Here is a 21,834-nt window from a genome sequence, read left to right as displayed (position 1 = left end):
CATAAAGTACAATACTGAAATCACCACACCCCAACATTTATCTCTACACATGCTGCTTCCTACATATCCCCCTACTCTCCAAATCACACTCTGCCCAGAGAAGATAATGTAGAAAAGCAACAAATGCCCAACAGATACATTCACTGTTTAACCTAGGAGTTCTAGGAATGTGTCCTACAGATATACTTGAAATATACACAATTATGTATTTAATTATTCACTACAACATTGTACGTCATAGGGTGACCATAAATAATATATATACTGGAATAATATGCTGATGTAAAAAGGAAAAAGGTCTCTCTCCACATGTGGATATAAAGTCTACTAGAGACATCAAGTAAAAAAAGCAAGGCACAAAACTATAAATAGGATAGTATATATTTTGTGTAAAAAAGAAGTCACAGTTGTTTACCTAAGAATTAAGAAAGTCTGGAAGGACACACAGTAAATTAATAGAGGATTTTATCTCTTGTGGGAGTGGGAACTGGGAAGAAGGGAGACAGAATGGGGAAGGTTTCTTTTCACTGTGTATTGTTTATAATTTTTATTTCTGAACCACATTAATGTATTACCTATTCACAACTTTAAACATACAAAATTACTTATAAAGAACATCAAACAACAGCATTAGAAGCACTCCTTCTTCGGCACCTGATATGATACTTCCGCCCGGATAAGTGACTGGCCCAGTAGCCTGACTTCCAGAACCTGTAGCCGTCCATCTCCCTGCGGCTGTCACAGAAAGGAGTGTAACCATAGGGAGCACCGTCCAAACTGAAATCTCGCAGCTCTTTCAAATCTGTTCGCACAATCTGAAGAAGAGAGGATCACAGTCATCTGTTAAACAACCATGCAGACAGCAGGGTCCAGGAGATACGGCGGGGAGCTCAGGGCTCAGCGGCACAGGCAGGAGACCCGGCTCGAGCCTCGCTTCCTCCACTGATTAGGCTGACCGCCCTCACTAGCATGTCAAGACGCTGAGCCTGGTGCTTGGCACAGAGTATTTCCAAGCATTCAAAAAAAAAAAAGCAGAAATAAAACAAAATTAATAATTGATACATTGCACAGCCTCTCTGTGACTCAGTTTCCTCATCTAAAATGGAGATCTCACAGGGTTGTTGGGAGGATTACATGAACTAACGGGGAATGACGCCTGGCACACAGTAAGTGCTCAGCAAGGATTAAGTGTGATTATATTAGAACTAGGAAAGCGTGCTTCAGGTTGAGCCAGTTGCGATATAAGTGAGCCAGAGGGGGCAGAATTCCCAAGAGCTGGATGAAGCTTTGTCCAAATGACTTGCACACATTACATCACTTCCATTCAGATGAGGAACTCAGGTTTCAGCCAGCTCAGGATAAGGAGAAAGGCTGTAGGGTAGAAGTACATTTACACTTTTTGAGTTTGTATGCTCTAAAATTTCTAAAATTAGAAATCTTAATTTTCTAAAATTAAGTGTGTTCCTTTTAATTAAGTCAAATCTTGACAGCAGGATGACCTTCTGAAGAGTTCCACATTATCAAGGCCACCTACTTGCACTTCCTCTCGCTTACCCTTGTCAATAACTTCTAGCTTTTGAGCAAATAATTGGAGATGATGGCAAGCACTGTGCTAAACTGATGAATTTTCCAATTGTTAGTTTGTATGTTAAATGAACTAAATTTAAGATACAAAACTGCATACGCAATGCAATGACCACTGTGTAAAAGAGGCAATAGGAACAAAGATGAAAAGGAGATATGTCGAATACAAATTTTAAAAGTGATCACATCTGGGTGATACATTTCCATATACTCTAAATAATGTAAACTAAGCATGTATTTTTCCATAATTGGAAAGATAAAATCATTTAAAAAAGGAAAGGAAGTCCAATGCCTTTAATACAAACTGCTGAAGCGCAGTCGCTAAGAGCTTACCTGATCGGCATCCACAAACAGGAACTTGTCAACAACCAGCGGGAAGAGCACATCCAGGAAGAGGATCTTGTAACCCCAGATGATGCGCTGTTTCTCAGTCTGCTGATGAAGCCACCGGGGCCATTTGTACTGAACAAGCTCATACTGAAAATTGTATTTGTTTGCCATGTAAGGTATAAACTCCTATTTTGAGATACAGGGAACAACAATCATTTACTTTGATTAAGAAAAACAAGTAAGTCAACCAAGCACGATTATGGCACAAGTAAAACACATTTACCATATCAGTGGTCTAACGAAGAAATGTGACCCTGACTCACTCGTGACTACATAAAAGAATACATATAAACTTTTGTCAAATCCCCATTTTTTATGGCTTCTAATCACCACATGAGATGACAGAAATCTTTAAGTGAAGGCTTTTAGATAATTAATTTGTGTATGTGTGTCTGTGTGTCTGTGTGTTTAAGGGAAATGGACTTTATCTGTCGAAACTTGATTTCGGTAAAACATTTTTTTGAGCTTGATTTTAAGCCTTTCTCACCACTAGGTCTAGCCCGGGGAATGACACAGCAAACCCAAGTACTCTGAACAAGGTTGCTGCCATTAAGTCTTTCAGATTCTACATGTAAGTACTTTCAGGGGACCAGAAGTGAATCACTTCTCTCGGAGAGATATTACTGAGTACATTAAAAGCTGCTTGAAGAAGAACAACAACAAAGATGCAAATAAATCAATTTAGATGACAAATACTAACTGATATAAAGCGGAAAACTTTCCAAGCGTGTTTTTGTTTTGCACAGATGATCCTTTACTTCCACAGATCACTGGGTAGTTGTTCACGACAGAACTAACCATCCTTCTCACTGGAAACCTGTACTGTGCTTTCTAATTAAACAAGGACATGCACGCTCAGAGGAGGAATGTTACTCCATGAAAACAAAAGATACAGACTCTCCTCCTATGTTATCCAAGCTTCAAATAAGTCATAATTTTGTGTTCAGTTTTATAACAACTATTCCCCCCAAACAGACCAGTCTGGAAGAATAATCAACATTGAATTATGCGGGTGAATCAGGGTAACCAAATACAAGGAAAATTTTTAAATCATACACATAACGTAGAAGTAGCAAAAAGTATATCACACTGTACGTATGTCCTTACTAGGAATGTTTTCCTTTTCGAAGCCTGAGAAACAAACCTTAAACGTGGGGGACAAGTAATTCTTCAAGAACCAGAATTTCACAGGAGTCTTGGTATTCTTCAGTACTGATAGCATCATTATGCTGTCAAACAAAAGCAAATAATAACAACAATTGTCCAAATCTTTTCAATCTCAACAAAACCAAGGAGAGTCCATCAAGAGACCACTCAGTGTTCTTTGTGGCAGAGCTAACTGGTGGCTCAATTAGGCAAAGAGAGACAATGGAAAACTGCCCTTATTCATCTTTACAGTGTTATCACTGGATGGGAAAGAAGGAATACTTATTACCTATAGTAATATACCGAACTGATAGAGGCACATGTTTTAATTACGTTACAGCTTTAAATAAACTGCTTCATGAACTGACACGTTAGTTAGGGTACAAATGTATCCTGGAGGCTGACGACATCACCCTAAAAAGAAGCTGGAAAAGCCCGGTGGCTCTGCGTCATGGCACTGCCCCCCACGGCCTGGACGGGGCCTGCCAGGGAGGAGAGCGGGGCGAGGTAAGGGGACGGCAAGTGGTTACAGCTTCAGGATTCCCTACTTTGGAAACAAACAAAAGCAAATTTTGAGTCGAGGAATTTAATTAAATTCAGTTGTTACTGACATCTGACATTACTATTCTAGGTCAGATATTATTTCTTGGGAATATGAGGGCTAAACATGAGTAAAATGACATCTTGGCTAGATTTGTAGTGGAAAATTACAAGGAAAAAGAACCCTGGCATTAGGAAAGTTACTCTCAGGCAAAGGCCTTCCTGACCACTGACAACAAGACGCCCTGAGGGCCTTCCCCCTGGCGACCGCTGTGTCAACCAGCCCAAGCCTGTGCCTCTCCTCCACTCTGGCTGTGTGACCTCAGGCAAATCCTTCCACCCTCTGAATCTCAGCCTGGCTATAAAACGGAATTAAGATCCCTCCTGGCTCTAACATCCTATGAATCTTCAGAAGGCAGGTCCATGGCCCTATTCCACCTCTATTCTCTATGTTAACCTCCTAATTTCCGGTTTAAGCGATGCTTGGTGGACAATTAAACACCACTCCTTATGATGTGTGCACAGTGATACTGAAATATGTTTATAGCCTTGTAATAGGTACACAGATGCGTTTAGCTCCCCTTCATGAGGCTGGCTGGATCAAAACAAATACAATTATATATGGTAATCTAGTCACAATCCTTAGAGTGTGTCAAATACACAGAAGTATAACAGGCAGAATCCCATAAAACACGTACTCCCTAAATAAGAATCCTGTAACAAATTCATGCACACATTCTGAAATAACCAACATGACTAACCGAAGAAATCTTTCATAGAGATGACCAGATGCGACAGAGAAAATATTAATTATGTCATCTTTCTCTTGTTTCACTTCCTCAGTCTTCTGTCCTCCTGTAAAGCCCCTATAACAAGAAAGGTAAAAACAAGAACACTTGAAACACTGGTACAGACACACTGCCCTTTAAGGGGAGAGGGAAGGAGACGGTGCTTCCCCATCCCTGTTCCTTCCCGAGAGCGCAAGGCCCGCAAAAGCAGCCCACAGGACGAGAGGTGGGGATGGCTGCCCAACGAGAGGGAGGCTGCCCACAGGGCCTCGTGTAGCTTCAGGAGAAGACTGGACACAGGCTAGTTCACAGAATGCAAGACATACAATGGAAGGTTAACTGAGCAATTACCACTCAGCTCTCCAAATAGCAGACAAAATCCAACAGCAGTCAAGAACTAGGGCACAGAAGTAACCCCACCATGAGGGGACGATAACCTCTTTCAGTTAATCAGTGGGAAACACTCATCTACTCTAAGTACAAGTGCAAGATTGCACAGAGCAGAATCTGAAAAGCCCAAACAGGATTATTATACTCAAGAGAAGGGAGGGATGGTGCTTATATATCAGTTTTTCCTTAAAAACATCATTTCTTTATGATGCCCGTTTACCATTTGAAGGAGTCCCAAAATCCAGATTCATTCTCATTAGTTCCGTCGCTCAGCAAGTCTTCATTCACCATGTCTGCCTTCTTCTGAACCTGCAATCAGTCACACGTGATGGATCTGATTCCCCCTACTGGGTCTAATAGGCATTAGATGATCTTCACCAGACACACACTGTGAACACTGTCAGCACTAGGGAGGGAATGATCCCGCCAGCAGGTACAATCCGCCCCGAGTCCAGACGTATTCAACAAACTGTGCTCATCATATCACACGAAAATCTTGAGTGAGGAGATAGCAACCTCTTTTAATTAGACAATAACTGTTTTCGGTTTGAAAAACGGGCAGAGAACCTTATGGTCTGAGTAAAATCAGAAGCACAATTCAGCAAGCTAACCGCTAGTTCTAGGGAAAGAGGGCAGCACACACGAGCTCTAACTGTCAGGAAGGAGTCATCTCATGTGACAGCCTTGTACCAGGGCTGACTAGTACAGACAGGGGTCGAATCTTCTCGACAGCACAGGGATTTTTCTGCTCAACCGTGTGCCGTCTGCTTTCAATTTTACTGTGTATAATGATTATTTATCCCATAATACCTTTTACTTGAATTAAAGGCACTAGGAACTTCAAAATTCTGAGAACAGAAAGCAGAAGTGAAAAGAAATTAAATAATGCTACCATTTATTACTGGTGTTGAAATTCTCATTGGCATTCTTTCCAGTCTTCTGAGAATAAAACCATGAATAATAATGTGAACTGTGGCTGTACAAGCAAAGCAGTATCTATGAAAACATCTGATGTAAAACGAGACTTGTACTGCTCACTGAGATAACCCAAAAGGTGCAATCTCTCAGGTGAAGAAAGCCACAAACTCATATTTAAAAAAGACATTTTGCATTTCAAGCGCATTCCTATAAACGCTACAGTAAAATTCCAAAGGTGAATTAAAGTCTTGGGCTGGTTTCTTTCTTTTTCCTTCAGCTTTACTGAGATGTAATGAACAAGTAACACTTGTAAATTTAAGGTATACAACGTGATGACTTGGTATAGGTATATATTGTGAATATATAATAACAGCACAATTTCTGGAGTTAACACATTCCATCACCTCACATAGTTTGGGGCTGGTTTCAAGATACGTATTTTTACATAACAGTTACTAAATACCAAGTTACTGTTACTTTCACTAACTTTAATAGAGTGGCTGCCTTAATATACCAAACTCACCTTCACTTTAATGATTTTGCTTTTGAAGTTGCTGAGGACAACAACAACTTCAGCGGCATCAGGTGGAGAATCTGTACCGTCGTGACTTAGAAAAGGAAGGAAGGAAGGAAGATGGATGTCACAAACCACAGGCCTCAAAATGCAGTAAATGGTCTGATATCAACCCCCCATATCTGTCCATCGTCTTTATGTGATTTCTGAACAAACTATTTTCTCACAATCTGCAGGAAACCCCTTCAAGCTACGCAGAAGCACTTGTCAAAATCTCTATCCTTACGTGTTGAGTGTGCCAGTCGGTCACAGCCCAAACGTCCTTCTTGAGTCCCTCTTCGAATGACCTTCCATAGAGTGAGAGGCTCCCGGTGCTGGCAAGCACATCGTGAGCACGGAACCACTGTCTGTGTTCACGAGGTCTGAGCCAAGCACGGCGCCCTTCGATAAAGGAGCGCCTGGGGGCCTGGGCCCCCGCACCGTCGCCGGAAACGCATCACTACTGCTCTGTAATGGGGAAGTAGCAAGACATGGCTCTACTTCAGAGTTCTGTAAACGCTTCTACTCTGTCCTTCCTGGAGGCACACAGCCAAGCCTAGGCCCTGCACTCAATCTGGCACCCATCCTCTGGAGGAAGAACTCTAACGAGCTCTGTCTGCAAGCAGACAGGGCAGAGGAGGAAAAACTGAAAACAGTATTTCCCTACTAATCAACTGTAATGCCTAAAATTACCAGTCACCAAATTTTAAGGTGATAACTACAGAAAGCCACGATAGAACAAGAATTCACTGGATTCACTGTCATCCAGCAGAGAGCAAAGTTCTCAGGCAAAGGTGAGATCCTGACAGGGAGCATGAAACATTCCAGAGCCTGGGAAGCAAAGGAGGAAGAGAGCCCCTGACTGTGAGGTGCTGGCCACCGTAGGGGGCCTGGCCAGGAAAAGGGCACACAGCAGGGACGGAGTTTAGAAAGACAACACATAAGCTTTTGGGGAAAACATTAATAGGCGAAAACCCTACTATGTACAATGAAGATTTTACTATAATACAAAAATCTTCTACTTTCTTGGTAAGAAATGTGCAGAAATCCACAAAGCTTTCATGTGGGTCAGTAAAGACTGTGAAGCTACAATGAAGACACAACAGGAGCATGTTTTCAAATAAACTCTAATGGAAATCATTCCCAAAATGAATTGGCATGAAGTCTTCTCACATAGCTTAATACTAATTTAAATTGTGTTAAGCAGAATTTAGATCACACCTTTTTAAAAGGCAGTATAATTTTTTTAAACTAAGAGTCACTTGTAGCAAATCTTAAAGCAAAAAGCAGGCTACCGACGATGCTCTGGGAGTACCTTCTGTACCACCTCAGACCTGGAAAGACAAGTGCTCGCACCAAGGTTCCATGGCCAAAGCTTACATGTCTTGTCAATCTGCAACTCACTCAGGGTAGAGAAATATACTATCCAGGGTTGAAAAGTCTGACTGTTCTTCATTTCTTTTCTCCTTTCTTGAAATGACTCACTTTCTCATCTGCCTACGGTTTTCATCACAGTGACAGAATGATTTCATCCTGGGATACTGTTAGCACGAAAGAATGACCGAAGAGTCAAACTTGACTATATATATTGTTAGTATTTACACTGCTTGTTATCCAATTACACCCTGACAAGTCTCCCACATTTAATTTCCTAGAAAAGCACCGTTTCATCACACATACAACTGCAAATTAAATTCTTATTGCCTGGGTAATTGCCAGTGTAGTATTCAATTCAAGCTGATTCTCATTGCAGAATGTTCTAAAAAAAATGTACCTGCATCATTTAATCCTACCTGTAGATTCTATAAATGTCTTCAGAACGTCCCTTCCTTAGTCTGAGAATCCAAGCTCCTGGGTTGGCTTTTAACTGAAAATAGCCCTAGGACAAGAAGACAAGACAAATTTTAGTGCTCTTAAAAACATCAAAATGCTGTTTCTGAGGGACAGTTATTTCTTTTTCTGAAATATCAGTCCCCTTTATTTTAAATAAGATGGTTAACAAACGAATGCAACTCTTAAAATCTACATATTAGAAACACTAGCAAAATACTGGCCCGTCAAGCCAAGAAGCCTGCCCTTTAGCCGTACTTCAGTGAAGAAGCAACACATGATGTGTGAATAAGCTTCAAATCTCAAAAGGAAAAAAGAGAAAGAAGGGAAGAACGCTGTCGGCTCATAAGCAATACGTTTTCAGGAGCCAATCTGGTTAGAGTAGAATATTCTAGCATGTTTTCTTTTAAGTTGTCTTAAAAGAAAAAGTTTTTTTAAGTTGTCTTAAAAAGAAAAAGAAAGTTGTCTTAAAAAGAAAAATTCAGTCCATCATGAATTTTAATCTCCCTCATGTTCAGAATGCTAATTGCTCTATCATAAATCGCAGTGCCCAAATTAACATGACTGAGTATCACCACCGGAGGTACTGATTGTTTACCAGATTAGCCATAACAATAGTGTCCACGATGACTGGCTGGGCTGAAGTTCCTAAGGTAAACTGCAGTCCCCGCGGGGGCTGGCCGGTGGTGATGTCATAGCAGTGACCTTCCAGTAACAGGTACTCCAGCTCATACTCAGCAGCCACTACGCTGTCCACCTGCAATATCAAAATTAAATCACTTGAAGACCACTCAGCAATAAAAAGAAACCAAGTACTGATACATGCAACAACATGGATGAATCTGAAATGCATTATGCAAAGTGAATGAAACCAGCCATAAAGGGCAACATACCACATGATCACATTTATAAAAAATTCAGTAAGAGGCAAAACTATAGGGATAAAAAGCAGATCAGCTGTTGCCCGGGGCCAGGGGGAGGAGGAGGGGTTACCTGCAAAGGGGCATGACAGAACCTTTTGGAGTGATGGACATGCTCTGCATCTTGATTGTGCTGGTAGTTAACAAGAGTACACAATTTTAGAAACTACGATGGGTTGGAAGGAGAGCCAGGAAAAAGGACACAGAAAAAAACAATAAGGAGATTATTCCAAAAGTACAGAGAGGATAAGATGCTAATCTACAAGAGGAGTACTGGGAAAAAAGCATGTAAGGTAAAACTGCCAAATGAATGAACAGATCTAAAAGCAAATAATGGAGAAGATAGATAAAACAATCCTACAAGGATTAGCTCATATGAGAAGAGAGAGAAACAATGAGAAAGATCAGAAAAACATCAGAGAGCAATGCAAATTCATCTTGGCCTTTGGAATATAGCTGAAAATATTGCTATTCTAAATGCAAACGTCCAAGATGAATTTAATGGCTCCATAATGGCATAAAACCATTCACGTCCTGCACCGACTGCCTAAATTATTGCTAATTTCTTGCAGAAAATAGGATACAACTACAAAGTCTTAGGGCAGCTTGGCTTTAGCTAATTGAAGAGTTTCTACCCCAGGCTAGCTCAGGCTTGGTTTTATGACCCTACCTAACCCTAACAGTGAGCTACTTGGAGCTTAACATGTTACTGCAACGCTCCACATGCTCACGAGTCTCAGGCTCCGCATTTTCAATGGAGTGCAGAGAAACTGGAGGAAGCCTAAGAAAGAGGAGCAAAAACTCTGGGAGATACGGAAAAAACCTACTTTGTTTTTGTTTTGGGTTTTTTTAAAAAAATATCTATTTATTTATTTGGCTGCACCTGGTCTTAGTTGCAGCATGCAAGATCTTCGTTGCGGCGTGTGGTAACTTCAGTTGCAGCAGGCAGGATCTTTTTTTTTTTTTTAGTTGCGGCATGCAGGATCTAGTTCCCTGACCAAGGATCGAACCCGGGCCCCCTGCATTGGGAGCACGGAGTCTTAACCACTGGACCACCAGGGAAGGCCCCGGAAGAAACCTGCTTTGCATCTGATCTATACTTCTGTGCACTGTTCTTTAGTGCTTTGTGTGGTCTCTTCAACAAGAGTTGGTTCCTCCAGGGCTCCCTATTTGTTAAAAATATGGTGTGTGCGTATGTACACATACACACGCACGTGCACACACACTCTCTTTCTCTCTCTCTCCCTGCCACCAACTTAGTACCTAAGGGTTTCTACTTAAAGAAACTAGAATTATTCAACCTCATGATAAGAGGGCTGCTAATTCCTTTGGTAACTATCTTCAAGTTTCCAGTCTCCCAATTCCCAAGAAGACAGAACCAGAAAACAGGCTTCAATTGTAATAAGAGATATTTAAGGCAGACACAGAGACAAATGTTGTTAAAAAGGAAGGAGGCTCTGAGGCACCGTAAGCTCCCTGGAAGTAAAGACCTTGTCTTTTAATTCCTTTGTTAATATACTCTAAGCTAGGTGTAGAGTGAGGGCTGGGAAGAGACATCAGTGAAATGAAATTGCACTATCTTTGAAAATGGATTAGGGAAAAAGGACCACTTACCTTAGAGACTTCAAATACAGTTATATGGAAATAAATGAAACAGAGAACAGAAAAACAATAAAGAAAAACCAATGAAACCAATGGCTGGTTCTTCACAAATATCAACAAATGGACAAACTTTTAGCTAGACTGACCAGGGAAAAAAAGAGAGAAGAGCCAACTTACTGAAATCAGCAAGGATAAAGGAAACATCACTATTCAATAAAAAAGACTATAAGAAAATGCTATGAATAACTACATGCCAAAAAATTAGATAACCTAGATAGAATGGATAAATTCCTAAGAGACACAAACTTTGAAAACTGACTCAAGACAAAATAGAAAATCTAAACAGACCTACAACAAGGGATTGAATCAGTAATTTAAAAATTTTGCAGGGCTTCCCTGGTGACGCAGTGGTTGAGGGTCCACCTGCTGATGCAGGGGACACAGGTTCGTGCCCCGGTCCGGGAAGATCCCACATGCTGCGGAGCGTCTGGGCCCGTGAGCCATGGCCGCTGAGCCTGCGCGTCCGGAGCCTGTGCTCCGCGGCGAGAGAGGCCACAACAGTGAGAGGCCCGCATACCACAAAAAAATAATAATAATAATAAAAATAAATAAAATAATTAATTAAAAAATTTTTTTTCCAATCAGGCAAGAAAAGTATATAAAAGGCATCCAGATTGTAAAGAAAAAGTAAAACTCTATTTGCAGATGACATGATCTTATACAGGCTTGTATACTAAGAACTACAAAATATTGTTCAAAGAAATTAAAGACCTATATAAATGGAAAGACATCCCATTTTCATGGTTCAGAACACTTAATATTGTTAAGATGGCAATCTTTCCAAATTCATCTAGGGATTTAATGCAATCCCTATTGAAATCCCAGCAGCCTCTTCTGCAGATATTAACAAGCTGATTCCAAAATGCAAAGAACCCAGAATAGCCAAAACTATCTTGAAAAAGAAGAACACAACTGGAAAACTCACACTTCCTAATTTCAAAACTTACTACAAAGCTACAGTAAATAAGACAGTGTGGTACTGGCCTAAGGACAGACACAGAGACCAATGGAATAAAATTCAGAGCCCAGAATTAAACCTTCACATTTAGGGTTAACTGATTTCTGAAAAAGATGTAAAGACCATTCAATGGGGGAAAGAATAGGTTTTTAAAACAAATGGTGCTGGGGCAACTGGATATCTACATGCAAAGAATAAAGCTGGAACTCTGCCTCACACCATATACAAAGACTAACTCAAAATGAATCTAAGAAGTAAAATGTAAGAGTTTTAAACTGTGAAAGACCTAGAAGAAAACACTGGAGTAAATCCTTGTGACCTGGGATTAAGCAACAGGTTCTTAGATGTAACTCTGAAAGCACAAGCAACAAAAAATAGGTAAATTAGACTTCATGAAGATTAGAAACGTTTGTGCTTCAAAGGACGCCATCAAAAAACTGAAAAGACAACCTGTAAAATGGGAGAAGATATTTGTAAAGCATGTATCTGACAAGAGACTTGTAACCAGAATATATAAGGAACTCTTACAATTCAACAATTAAAAGACAAGCCAGGGCTTCCCTGGTGGTGCAGTGGTTGGGAGTCCGCCTGCCGATGCAGGGGACGCAGGTTCGTGCCCCGGTCCAGGAGGATCCCGCATGCCGGCCCATGGGCCATGACTGCTAAGCCTGCGCGTCCGGAGCCTGTGCTCCGCAGCGGGAGAGGCCACAGTGGTGAGAGGCCCACGTACCGCAAAAAAAAAAAAAAAGACAAGCCAATTTTTAAAAATAGGCAAAGGATTTGAATAGACATTTCTCCAAAGAAGATATACAAATGGCCAATAAACACATGAAAAACTATTCAACATCATTTGTCATTAGGACAGGAATGAAAAATGATGCAGTCACTTTGGAAAACAGCTTGGTAATCCCTCAAAAAGTTAAACATAAAATTACCATATGATCCAGCAATCCCACTCCTAAGTATATACCCAAGAGAAATAAAAGCATATCCACAAAAACTTGTTCACATATGCTCATAACAGCATTATTCATACTAGTAAAAAAGCAGAAACAACCCAAATGTTTATCAGTGACATATAAATAAATAAATAATAAAATGTGGTGTATCCATACAATGGAATACTATCTGGCAATAAAAAGGAGTGAAGTACTAATACATGCCAAAACACGAATGAACCTTGAAAATAATTTACGTGAAAGAAGCCAGTCACAAAATATATGACTCTATTTACGTAAATGTAATAGAACAGGCAAATCCATAGAGAAGGAAAGTAGATTAGTGGTTGCCAGGGGCAAGGGGAATGGGGAGTGATTACTTATGGGTATGGAGTTTTTTTTAGGGGTGATGAAAATATTCTAAAATTAGACAGTGGTGATGGCTGCACAACTCTGTAAATATACTATAACTACTGAACTGTACACTTTACAAGGGTGAATTTTATGGTATGTGAATTAGATCTATTAGGCTGTTATTTATAAAAATACAATTATACCTGAACACCACTGTCTCAGAAGCCCACCTAGACTGTGATCCAGTCTGTTCAGTCAGAGACTACCACCACTACATCTTCAACAGGTTTTACAGTAGTGGTTAGACACTGGGAAGCAAAGATAATTCTTACCTCTTCTAAGTAAATGTTATCAAGGTCATATGGCGTTCTGACAGACTCTACCATCCAACTCTCAGGTGTGTTCAAGTTCAGAGTGAACAGAGGAGACTGTGGCATATCCAAAAATTTTGCTATTGGACCCTTAGCAAAGCTATTGTCCGAAGTAAAAGAAATCTCTGCTTCCAAGACATAACGGTAAAAGCTGAAATGGAAAAGAAAGATGTGAATTTTTTTTCAATGCAACCACAGTCCTTGAGTTTATACGTATCCACACAGGTAAACAACTGGCTTAAGACAAATTGGATTTGGAAGCGCTTCCTTCCAGACTGAAAAAAGCGTTTCCAAAACTACCTCTTGACCTAAACGTACATCCTGTGGTTGTTGCAGACGGGAGAGGAGAGCAGGGGAGGTGGGGCTGGGAGGGGAGGTCCTTCCTTCCTGCCCTGTTGGGGGATGGGGGGATGGAGGCAGCCGCTGCTGGAGTCACAAGCATGTCCTGAGCACTTGCCTCCCCTGAGTGCTTGCCTCCCCTTGGCGAAAGAAACTCACTTTCCTCTCTCTCAAAAACAAAGTCCTAAATGGTGGCTGAGTTCTCGGGCGCGCCCTGAAAACACTGTATGCAATCATTTAAACATTGCTCTTATCCGAGGATAATGGTGAAAGCTGGAACCCTTCCGTCACTTTCAAACACGGCTTCAATTCACTCAGAATCTAACCTATAGAAGCCAGCGCATTCGCAAGGTGGCAATTTACCACAGTCCCCAGATGTGCTACACTATTACTACTGACTGCTTTCCAGGTGACCTGTTTCACAAATGACCATTATTCCAAAGCTCAGAGAGTATGCAGATAAGCCTGCCTTCCTTTCAAGATACATGCAAATGAACCACATACATTCCAACTTAGAAATGACTGCTCTTCTAAGAAGAAGAAGTATATAGACAAGTGTCTTTCTACACCACAGCACATTTTAACGTAAATTTAATAGCTACATTGATTCAAATGTTTTTAGAGAATTATGTAATTCCAACCAAAACAAAAAAAAAGGAAAGAAAGCAAACCACAGGTGCAAGTGGTCTGGGTTAATTCCACTTTTTTTTTTTTTTTTAAATTTTTGTCTGCGTTGGGTCTTCGTTGCTGCGCGCGGGCTTTCTCTAGTTGCGACGAGCGGGGGGCTGCTCTTCCTTGCGGTGCTCAGGCTTCTCATTGCGGTGGCTTCTCTTGTTGCGGAGCACGGGCTCTAGGCATGTGGGCTCAGTAGTTGTGGCTCACGGGCTCTAGAGCACAGGCTTAGCTGCTCCGGGGCATGTGGGATATTCCCGGACCAGGGCTCGAACCCGTGACCCCTGCGTTGGCAGGCAGATTCTTAACCACTGCGCCACCAGGGAAGTCCCTAATTCCACCTTTAAATGCTCCCACGCTCACACTAAGTTCTTAGAACTTTTGATTAGTTCTTAGAAATTGAGGAAAACTGAACTTCAAAATAAGTGATTTTTTTCAAATATGAGGTCCATATATAAACCCATTTTGATCCTTGACATTCAATTTCAGCTTTCAGACTGAGTGTGATTTTTTCCAGGGGTTGATTTCTTAACCACTTTGTTTTACCTTTTTAAAGGCATGTCGGAAAGTTTAGATTGGCAGTTCATAAATACTCTTAGATTCATGTTGATCAGCTGAGTTAAAACCTAAAAGAGCAAACCAGATGACAAAACATAAAGATTTTCCCTACAAAGTGACTGACATTTGAGATACAATATTTACACTGTCTCTTCAGAAATGTATCGACACTAAGTTAGGAGAGAGAACATTTCTTAATATCTCAAGCAAAAATACAAAGATAATAAATGTTATAAAGTCTGCACTGGATAAATCCCTAGAAATCACAGCCCTAGTGCGCAATCTAAATCACACATACATATCACGCGGACAAAAACATGGGAAATAGGTCATTGCAAATAACTGCCCCCCACATATGTGGGGAAGCAAGACAGGCAATGGATAGAGCTGTCTACATAAGGAAGAGTTTAAAGGTTCATCAGTGCAGCTTACAGACTATCATAGGAAAAAACACATACAAATACCCACAAAAAAGGTTAAGTGATTATATACTTCAATAAAACTTAAAAAAAACACAACTCAAAAAAAAATTGAGGCAACTATATTTTTGGCAGAGTTCTTTAAAAATTTTTTAAGTTGCAATATCTTATAACATATCTAAAAGACATTCTGCAGGGAATTCCCTGGTGGTCCAGTGGTTAGGACTTGGTGCTTTCATTATTGCCGAGGGCCCGGGTGCAATTTCTGGTCGGGGAACTAAGATCCCACAAGCCATGCGACGCAGCCCAAAAGAAAAAGACACATTACAAAAAAAAATGCTAGCTATAAGAAAGGAAAATGATAAAGCAGAATGCTTTTACCTTTTTACTCTTCGCCAATATAAAGTATGGCAAAAAGAAATTTAATTCAAAGACATTTTGCTCTGAATAAAGATAAATTTTTTTTCTTAGTTACATGAAGTAATCAACCAAACTTGTACCTACTTTCAGAGGTTATTAAATTGTTTTCAGAGCCATTACTAATCTTTATGAAAACATCTGCTCTGCCCAAGATGCCCTGGGGCACTTTCCAATGCCCTTTAAAGATAACTAAGGGAAAACGATGCTCGCAGAGAATCTCAGGGTATGGGACCACTTCCGGTAAATACGATGTGACACAGATGACGGGAACTGCCTCTGCAGTTGTCCCTACCAAAAGCAACGGGGCAAGTCTCTGCGCTTCTCTGGTGACAGGGTCAACGACGGCCACGACATCAAAGTACGTCTCCCCTTCCTTTGGCCTCAGTTTAATTGCACTACAGAGATCAAAAAGATAAAACATTAATCTGGAGGCAAAGAGGAAACAGTTGATTTCTTTGGGGGGGATGGGGTGGGGAGACGACACATCCAACACAACCAATCAGCCCCCTTAACATTTCAAAAAACTCTAGATCTAAAACAATAAGGTTACATGGTGGTCAACTACGTGATTAGGTCTGCCACAAAGTTTAAAAACCCTCTAAAAGCTTCTGATGTTTGTTTTTGACAGTTACATTATGCCAATTTTTATTTCTTGGCAAAAAGGTTATGAGGAGAGAAGAAACTGACTTTTTTAAATAGTAAAAGGAGCATAAGAATATTACAAAAACTTGCGAAAGAGTGAAAAAGGAAATAAATAATCATAAAATCTCACCATCCCAACTCAACCACTTTGTGGCATATTTCTACATAGTCTTCCTTAAATGCCTATGTAAAGATGAGATGCACCTACAGGATATCAGCAATTTTATAATGATTTCATTCCTTCCCCCAAAAGTTTCTTATAAAGATTTTTCCATGTTGTTATACATCAATATCCTGAATAAGAAATAATCTTCGATTTACCAAGTGAACCTGCTGTAGTTTACTCAAGCTATTCCTTATTGCTGGACATTTACTTACTTACTTACTTATTTATTTTTTAACATCTTTATTGGAGTATAATTGCTTTACAATAGTGTGTTAGTTTCTGCTGTATAACAAAGTGAATCAGCTATACATATACCTATATCCCCATATAACCCCTCTCTCTTGCGTCTCCCTCCCACCCTCCCTATCCCACCCCTCTAGGAGGACACAAAGCACCGAGCTGATCTCCCTGGGCTATGCGGCTGCTTCCCACTAGCTATCTGTTTTACATTTGGTAGTGTATATATGTCCATATTGCTGGACATTTAGGTGCCTTTCAACCTGTAAAGAACTTCTCACATCCAGTTTTTTTCACACTTGGAAATTTCTTGAGAGTTAACATAGTCCTAGACATGAGATTACTGAGTCATAATGACACAAATATTTTTGTGGCTAATATGTCTCATCAACCACATTTCCTGAGGAACTAAACAATTTTACAAGGCCAAGAAATGAACTTCACTACATCTTGTCAGCATTAAGTTATGCAATTTTTTTGTCTGTTCTTAGTTAAGTGAAAAAGGACAACTCCTAGGATTTCTGGGGAGAACATGCATTTCCCAAATGTAATTTCTAGTTACATGGCCTCCTTCTAAAGCCACTTTGACTGAGGTGGCTTAAGAGAAGCAGGAGCCCCTGATACATTTTAAAAAGGAATAAACTTGAAAGGATTTAAAAATACATCCAATTTTCCCAAAACATTAATTGCTTAATCAATGCTTATCTTTGTTTACTCTGAACACTATTTTAATGTGGTTTTGAAATTAATCACCACTTTTATGCAAAAACATTTACCCAGTGGGATAAAAACAAAGTTCAAAACAGAACATAATAACTAATAAAACTGGGTAAACACAGTTTAAATGGTAATGAAGGTTATTTCAAATCTTAACTGTCTTGGAAATAACCGTCAGAATAGCTTTGTGACTGTACTGCAACACATGCTTCCAATTTGATATTGATAATTCCAGCTACCAATAATTATTCCAATACATTTTTTTTCCTCTATACAGCTGTTCTCAAAGTGTGGCTCCAGACTAGCAGCATCAGCTTTACCCAGGAATTTGTAAAAAAAAAAAAAAACAAATTGTCAGGCCCCAACCCAGACTTACTGAACCAGCAACTCTGGGGGTAGGTCCAGCAATCTGCATTTCAACAAACTCTCTAAGTAAAAGCCAAACTATAAGAGCCTCTGCCGTCAGATAACTTGGACCTCCTGTGGTACTCTATAATCTAGAAGGAAGAGCGCATTAGAGAACAGCATTATACAAACTCTCCCAAAGGCAACGAGAAGAGGGGTCCCAAACAGTCCTCTAGAGCACAGCGTGTGGGTCAGGCCCCTAAGCCTGGCTGGTTTGGAGTAGAGCTCTGTACGGCATACCCATGTCCTGAGCCAGTGCTCTAGGTGACCCACAACAGACATCCTCAGAAACGGACCCTGTAAGGTCTTTTAACCACCCCCGCATCTCTGCAGCAAAAAAGAGGGCAATTCAAACACCAAGAAAAGAGGAATATTGGTGTGGAAATAGAGAACAATATAAACTGACAACACGATGTTTAAATACACTTGCTGTAAGGCTGAAAGTGACAGACACAGAAGCAACATTAGGGGAATCACCCACATTTTTGAGAGGTGAGTAGAGCAAACGTCAAGGAACGCAGCACTTCGCCAATCTTAAGGTATGCAGGAGTCACCTGGGGGATCCTGTTACAATGAAGATTCTGATTTGGGAGGTCTGGACTGCGGCCAGAAGACTCTGCCTTTCCAACAAGCTCACAGACAGTGCCCTGTTCCATGGACCACACTTTCAAGGAAATTACATAACCAGTAATTCAGACTTCTTGTTTCTTGCCTAAGTAAGAAACTTCTGACTTGAGTATAACAAACACGCATTTAACTAACACGACCCCAATAAAAATAACTTCTCTAATTGAAATTTGCATCATAATAGAATTTGTAACTAGGACATTTAAATTATATATGACTCATGGAGAAAGCGATGTGCTAAATAGGGAAGAGGTCTAGCTCAGGTCTTGGCTATGACAGGCAAACAAGAAGGCAGGTCAATTAGGAATGTTTCCTGTGGTAGCAATCAGACCATGTCACTTCCTGAAACCATATAGAGTAAAGAGAGGATGGTGCTAGTGGGTAAAATCCAACCAGGGTGATTACTAGCAAGGAGCCACAGCCAGTGAGAAAGGAGAGGATCTCCATTCTAGCCAGGAATCATTAGTTCAAATTTTATCCCCACAAGGACTGGCTGTGAGAAAGCACAGGTCAATTAAACCAAAGTCCAACTTACTCCAGACTAATTAAATCAGAGTCATAGCGGAGCAGGATGCAGGCTTCTGCATCTAGAGCCTCCCTGGTGATCCTAAGGTGCAATCAGGACATACACCTTCCTGGCTACATCAACTGTAGACATTCTTCCTCAAGACAAGTTAACCTTAAGTCTAATCATGAGAAAACAACCCAGACTGTGGGACATTCCACAAGACAACTGGCCTGGACTCTCAAAAAAGTCAATGTCATAAAAGACCAAAAAAAACCAAAAAACGAAAAAAAACACCCCCAAACTGTTCTAGCTTAGAAGAGACTAGGGACACAACAACTGACTGCAATGTGTGATCTGGACCAAACAAGCAAACAGCTGTAAAAAGTCATTACTGGGCATTGGAGAAATTTGAAAATGGACCGGTATTACATAATATTACTTTATCAAGGTTAAACTGCTGAGGTATGCTTAACAGTACTATGGAGATACTCCTAGTACTCAGGAGACATATGCCGAAGAATTTAGGCAGGATAAATAATGATATCTGCAACGTACTTTCGAATGGTTCCCCCAAAACGTGAGTGCATGTATGTTTGTATGCAAGCATATACTATACACACACACGGATAACTGTGGCACAATGTCTACAATTGGTGAAGCTAGATTAAAGATATTTGGGTATTCACTATAACAGACTTTCAACTATTCTCTAGGTTTGAAACTTTTCAAAATAAAAAACTGGAAAACAAAGGACAAGGACTTCCTTATAATGCTATACTTATTTTTATTTTACTGAAAACAAGACAGTTTTCAATAAAAGATGAGACAAATGCTCTAACAACCTGTTTATTCTTTAATATCAGAAAATGACAACTGATCGGTTTCATTAAATGCTTTCTGTTTTCTTAAAGGGTATATTCAGAACTATTTCAGATTTATTTAGAAATAAATGTCAACTTTTATGCAACTGATATCTGTTACATGAGTTTTATATATGAATATATATATAAACCACATGCCAAATTTTCCATTCCTGTAAGAGTTTATATACACACTTTATACGGAAAAATAAAGGAGCTGAGGTAAAGGTAAATATGCACAAATTCAGCATTGATTCTATACCTGTGTCTGTCTTCGAAAAACTGGTACTCGATTCTTGCATCTCCTTTTGGTTGAGCTGACAGGAGAGCATCCACCTTCATTACCAAGTCACTCGCCCTGAAAGATGTGGTTGGTGAAAATTTAGCATCTCTTTTAGTGAAGGTTTTCCAATTGTTGCTGAACATAATATAATCAACCTAAGTACTGAATGCCAACAAGCTGGTCTGAAGAAAATATAAGCTTTGTATCAACTGGTATGAGAAAAAAGTACAGATTTTGTCACTGATAAGTTTTACAGCCCTGGGGTAGTTGCTGATTTTTCCATATGTGAAATGGAGATAATGCCTGCTTTGCATGGCTCTTGTAAATACTGTACTGGCGAAACATAGAAAAATAAAGCACCTAGCTCAGGGCCTGGCCCATAACTCTCCCTCACCCTCTTCTAAATAACTTTATTACTTTTTATGATCATCAGAGTAATAATTTACCGAAAAAGCATTCAGGAAAAAAATATAAGGAGAAAATGGAGATACACACAATAATAGCATATTCAAGAAATAAGTATTGATAACATTTTAGTTCATCATTCTTCCATATTTTAAAATATATATATCTACATACACAAAAGTGGTACTATATTATTTGGTAACCTGATTTTTCATTTAATAATATATCATAAACATTTTGTTGGATAATAAAGTATAGGGGAGGGGCTTCCCTGGTGGCGCAGTGGTTGAGAATCCGCCTGCCGATGCAGGGGACACGGGTTCGTGACCCGGTCCGGGAAGATCCCACATGCCGCGGAGCGGCTGGGCCCGTGGCCATGGCCGCTGAGCCTGCGTGTCCGGAGCCTGTGCTCCACAATGGGAGAGGCCACAACAGTGAGAGGCTCGCGTACCGCAAAAAAAAAAAAAAAAAAAAAAAACAAAAGTATAGGGGTACATCAATATTTTCAATGACTGCATAATATTACGGATACATCATAATCTATTTCACTATTACAATCAACATCACGGTAAACAACTTAGAAAAGCATTTCCGCTTTCCCCGCCCCTCCTAACTTGATTTCTAAGCAAGGAAGATCTTGAACTAAATCATGAGACTGAAAAAATGCTCTAATCTGTTGAATTGAGGACTAAATTCCAAGAATGCTAAAATATATTTGAATATATTCGTGAATATATCTGAACTGGAATCAAGCCTATACATTCTCTCATCGAACCAAACAACTATATCAAATTATATCTTTTGATACGTCTCAATACTAACTCTGAATACATATAAAACAGGCCATTAGTTTCCTGTGATGTGTCAACATTGTCACAAAATATGTCCAGGGATCCTTGGTTCTGTGAACTGGGATGATCGCCATGATCAAGGAGCCCACAGGTGAGCTCCGCAGGGCTGACGATGGCCTCTTGGCTGCAGGTCTGGGTCATGCATGAGAGCTGTGGCTGTCATGCACGACCAAGGTGGAGCAGCCCTGGCACTAATGAAAATCTTAGGCAAGCAAGGTTACTCTGAGAACCCTAATAGTTTTAGCATCAATCTTCTGGCAGCCCCACAACTACCTTATTGCCCTAAATTCAACCAGGACAGACCCAGAGCCATCTCTGGTTGGTAAAAGGCCAAGTCTTCTATGCATAGTCTGGCAACTATATAGTCCACAAGGACTCCCAGG

The 21,834-nt window shown here is 40.2% G+C and overlaps 1 protein-coding gene across 3 annotated transcripts in view; it reads right to left on the bottom strand.

The window, feature by feature from the left end:
* The window catches only part of UGGT1 (UDP-glucose glycoprotein glucosyltransferase 1), a 108,713-nt gene that overhangs the window by 11,551 nt on the left and 75,328 nt on the right, over window positions 1-21,834 (bottom strand). For all 3 annotated transcript variants that reach the window (XM_029224766.1, XM_029224765.1, XM_029224767.1), the window contains 12 exons: window positions 20,175-20,270; window positions 16,043-16,145; window positions 14,900-14,979; window positions 13,304-13,493; window positions 8,738-8,896; window positions 8,103-8,188; window positions 6,280-6,364; window positions 5,059-5,147; window positions 4,422-4,526; window positions 3,119-3,203; window positions 1,918-2,100; window positions 655-815 (listed from right to left, as the gene is read on the bottom strand). In XM_029224766.1, the coding sequence (XP_029080599.1) occupies window positions 655-815; window positions 1,918-2,100; window positions 3,119-3,203; window positions 4,422-4,526; window positions 5,059-5,147; window positions 6,280-6,364; window positions 8,103-8,188; window positions 8,738-8,896; window positions 13,304-13,493; window positions 14,900-14,979; window positions 16,043-16,145; window positions 20,175-20,270 (1,422 nt within the window). The remainder of the gene's footprint in view (window positions 1-654; window positions 816-1,917; window positions 2,101-3,118; window positions 3,204-4,421; window positions 4,527-5,058; window positions 5,148-6,279; window positions 6,365-8,102; window positions 8,189-8,737; window positions 8,897-13,303; window positions 13,494-14,899; window positions 14,980-16,042; window positions 16,146-20,174; window positions 20,271-21,834) is intronic.

The sequence above is a fragment of the Monodon monoceros genome, unplaced genomic scaffold, assembly GCF_005190385.1.
Source record: "Monodon monoceros isolate NGI ecotype Baffin Bay Population unplaced genomic scaffold, NGI_Narwhal_1 Super_Scaffold_16, whole genome shotgun sequence".
Taxonomy (NCBI): domain Eukaryota; kingdom Metazoa; phylum Chordata; class Mammalia; order Artiodactyla; family Monodontidae; genus Monodon; species Monodon monoceros.
Note: the sequence above shows the minus strand (reverse complement) of the source record. Positions and strands in the feature narration are given on the sequence as shown.